Genomic DNA, 3,250 nt, shown 5'->3' on the forward strand with positions numbered 1-3,250 from the left:
ATGCCTGTGAGGCTGTACGTGGAAGCACGTGCCAGGGGCTTGAGCACAGGATGGGGGGGTCAGGAAGCCATGGTGCAGATACCAGTGGATAAGGGAGGCTCTGAGAAGGTCATGTGTCAGCCCCATGCCTTAGTTTCTCTATTTGTAAACTTAGAATAATGCTAGATCCCTGTTTCCCAAAGGCCTGTGAGAAGTAGTTGCAGTTATAGTTAGCTGGGCTCCCCCACCTGTGGGCTAGGGTCTCCCCACTGTGGGGTACTCTCTCCTCCCCGGCCACTTCCCTGATCCACCTGATGTCTCTCAGCTTCCACTTGGATTGTAATCTCTTCAAGGCAGGGATTGGCATCTTGTTCTCTGTGTCTACAATGCCTTCCTTCATTACATCACACAGCCCAACTGGGGTCTCTAGGCCATATTGCAACAATAACAACCATCAAGTCAGTATAATTAAAAACAGAACTCTGATTTTTAAACACACCAGGGGGCACAGCTCCAGCTGTGATGCAGCTGCTTTGCACCACGCAGCTGTCTGAGCCTCACCAAAGGCTTCCTTTCTTTCCAGGCTTCTCTCTCTCCCACCAGCTGGGAAATTCAATCCAGGACAAGGCTGAAAAATGGAAAAGTCCCCATCCAGGGAAATATTTTGGCTTCTCAGGGGCTGTATAAACCCCTTCTTGATAAGGAAAAGAGAAAAAAATGTGTCTTTCCTTTCTCTGGAGAAGGGTTAGGAGCAAGATGCCGCAGTGACTTACAGCACAGGTGGGCATCTATAGCATTCAATCCTACTCTCTCCTAGTGCGTAGGCTCACAAACAGGCCCACAGCCCCTTTTATCTGCTTTCACCAGAGACCATTCAAATTTGCTGCCAGAATGTCATTGCTGGCAAGGCCGCGCTCTGTTTCCCCAGAACAGGGGTGCTGCGATTTTCTCTGAGGTCCAGTCCTGAGTGTTCTGGCTTCCCACGGTGTTTGTTAACCCAACAATCTGAAGGCACTCACTCTCTCTCCCTCTCTCCTCAGGCTCTTAGCCATCATGCTGAAGTCAAACAAGACAATAGTGACAGTGGTCCTGGCAGTTCAGTCCATTGTTTTCATCTGCTTCCTCTCTCAGCTTCGCAGCAGCTATTCCCCCCAGGAAGAGAAGCCAGCTCAGGTGCACATCCTCATTCTCTCCTCCTGGCGGTCAGGATCTTCCTTCACTGGCCAGCTCTTCAGCCAGCACCCTGATGTCTTCTACCTGATGGAGCCTGCCTGGCATGTGTGGAGAGCCATGTACCAGAACAGGGCCAAAGCCTTACAGATGGCAGCACGTGACCTCATCAGGTCTGTCTTTCTGTGCGACATGTCTGTGTTTGATGCCTACATGTCTACGCAGAGGAATAAATCTGATTTATTTCAGTGGGCGGCCAGCCGGGCCCTGTGCTCCCCCCCTGCATGTGACCACTTCCAGCGCAACCACATCATTTCCAAAACCGCCTGCAAGACCTTCTGCAGCAGGTACCCATTCAGCAAGGTGGAGGAGGCTTGCAAGACCTATAGCCACATTGTCCTCAAGGAGGTCCGGTTCTTTGATCTGACAGTTCTCTATCCCCTTCTCACCGACCCCTCCCTGAATCTCAAAATCATTCACTTGGTTCGCGACCCCAGGGCTGTGTTCCACAGTCGTGAGAAAACAGTGGCTGCTCTGATGCACGACGGTAACATTATGGTGGGGCCCCAGAAGAACCAAAGGGAGGGGGGGCCCTACAACGTGATGCAGGAAATCTGTAAAAGTCACATCCAGATTTACACTGAAGGCAGCCAGGCCCTTCCCAGCTTCCTCAAAGGCCGCTACATGCTGGTGCGCTATGAAGATATTGTCAGCGATCCCCTGGCAAAGGCTGCACAGATGTATAAGTTTGCAGAGCTCCACCTCATACCCAAACTTCAGGTGTGGGTGTACAACATCACTCATGGGAAAGGCCCGGGGATGCAGGCCTTTGACATCGACTCCAGAGATGCAGTGACTGTGTCCCAGGCCTGGAGGAAGAACCTGCCCTTCCAGAAAATAGCAAAGTTGCAAAATGTGTGCAAGGATGCCATGGACCTATTGGGTTATCGACTAGTGATGTCCGAGGAAGAACAGAAAGATATGGCACTGAACCTGTTATTTACCCAGGGTCTTCCACCCAGTGACACGGGAGCTGAATTTTGAAAATTTGCCTCCTGTTTGTGAGCTGAAGGCTGCAGAATTCAGAACTGTGTGCACAAGTGAAAATATATGTGTGTGTGTGTGTGCGCGCGTGTGTGCGCACATGTGTACAGAGTGAAACTAGGGTTACCATATTCCAACAATCAAAAAAGAGGACGGGAGGAGCCCCGCTCTAGCCCCGTCCCTGTCCTGCCCTAGCCCCGCCCCTGCCCCTTCCACTCCCTCCCACTTCCCGCCCCCCTCAGAACCTCCAACCCTCCCCCCCACTCCTTGTCCCCTGACTGCCCCCTCCTGGGACCCCTGCCCCTAACTGCCCCACAGGACTCCACCCCCTTCCTAAGCCTCCCTGCTCCTTGTCCCCTGACTGCCCCCTCCTGAGACCTTCCCCCCATCCTAACTGGCCCCCTAGGAACCTACCCCCTACCTGTCCCCTGACTGCCCCAACCCTTATCCACACCCCCACCCCCAGACAGACACCAGGGACTCCCACGCCCCAGCCAACCACTCCCCACCCCCTGACAGCCCCCCCCCAGAACTCCTGACCCATCTAAACCCCTCTGCTCCCTGTCCCCTGACTGCCCCCTCCTGGGACCCCTGCTCCTAACTGCCCTCCAGAACCCCACCCCCTACCTAAGCCTCCCTGTTCCTTGTCCCCTAACTGCCCCCCAGGACCCTACCCCCTACCTGTACCCTGACTGCCCAAAACCTTACACCCCCAACCCCCAGACAGCCCCCCCCCGAACTCCCGACCCATCCAACCCTGCTCCCTGTCTCTTGACTGCCCCCTCCAGAACCTCTCTGCCCCTTCTCCGACCCCCTGGCCCCCTTACCGTGCCGCTCAGAACAGAGTGCTGCGAAGCGGCGCGCTGGGCAGCAGGGGAGCGGGAGCAGGAGCAGGGGGAGGAGCTCCAGACTGCCAGAGGCCCGAGGCGAACGGCCGGCTGACGATCTGCGAATGCAGGGAGGGCGAGGGAGGGAGGAAGGGAGGGAGAGAGAGGAGGGGAGTGGCCTCAAGTTGCAGGGGAGAGGAGGGGGAAGCGGAGGGGGGGCTCTGGCTGTC

General features: G+C 55.6%; 1 protein-coding gene across 1 annotated transcript; it reads left to right on the forward strand.

The window, feature by feature from the left end:
• The first annotated feature begins 1,032 nt into the window (after positions 1-1,032).
• On the forward strand, positions 1,033-2,193 carry LOC135877936 (carbohydrate sulfotransferase 6-like). The gene has a single exon (XM_065403457.1). The coding sequence runs from the start codon at positions 1,033-1,035 to the stop codon at positions 2,191-2,193; it is 1,161 nt and encodes a 386-aa protein (XP_065259529.1).
• The last annotated feature ends 1,057 nt before the right edge of the window (positions 2,194-3,250 follow it).

The sequence above is a fragment of the Emys orbicularis genome, chromosome 4, assembly GCF_028017835.1.
Source record: "Emys orbicularis isolate rEmyOrb1 chromosome 4, rEmyOrb1.hap1, whole genome shotgun sequence".
NCBI lineage: Eukaryota > Metazoa > Chordata > Testudines > Emydidae > Emys > Emys orbicularis.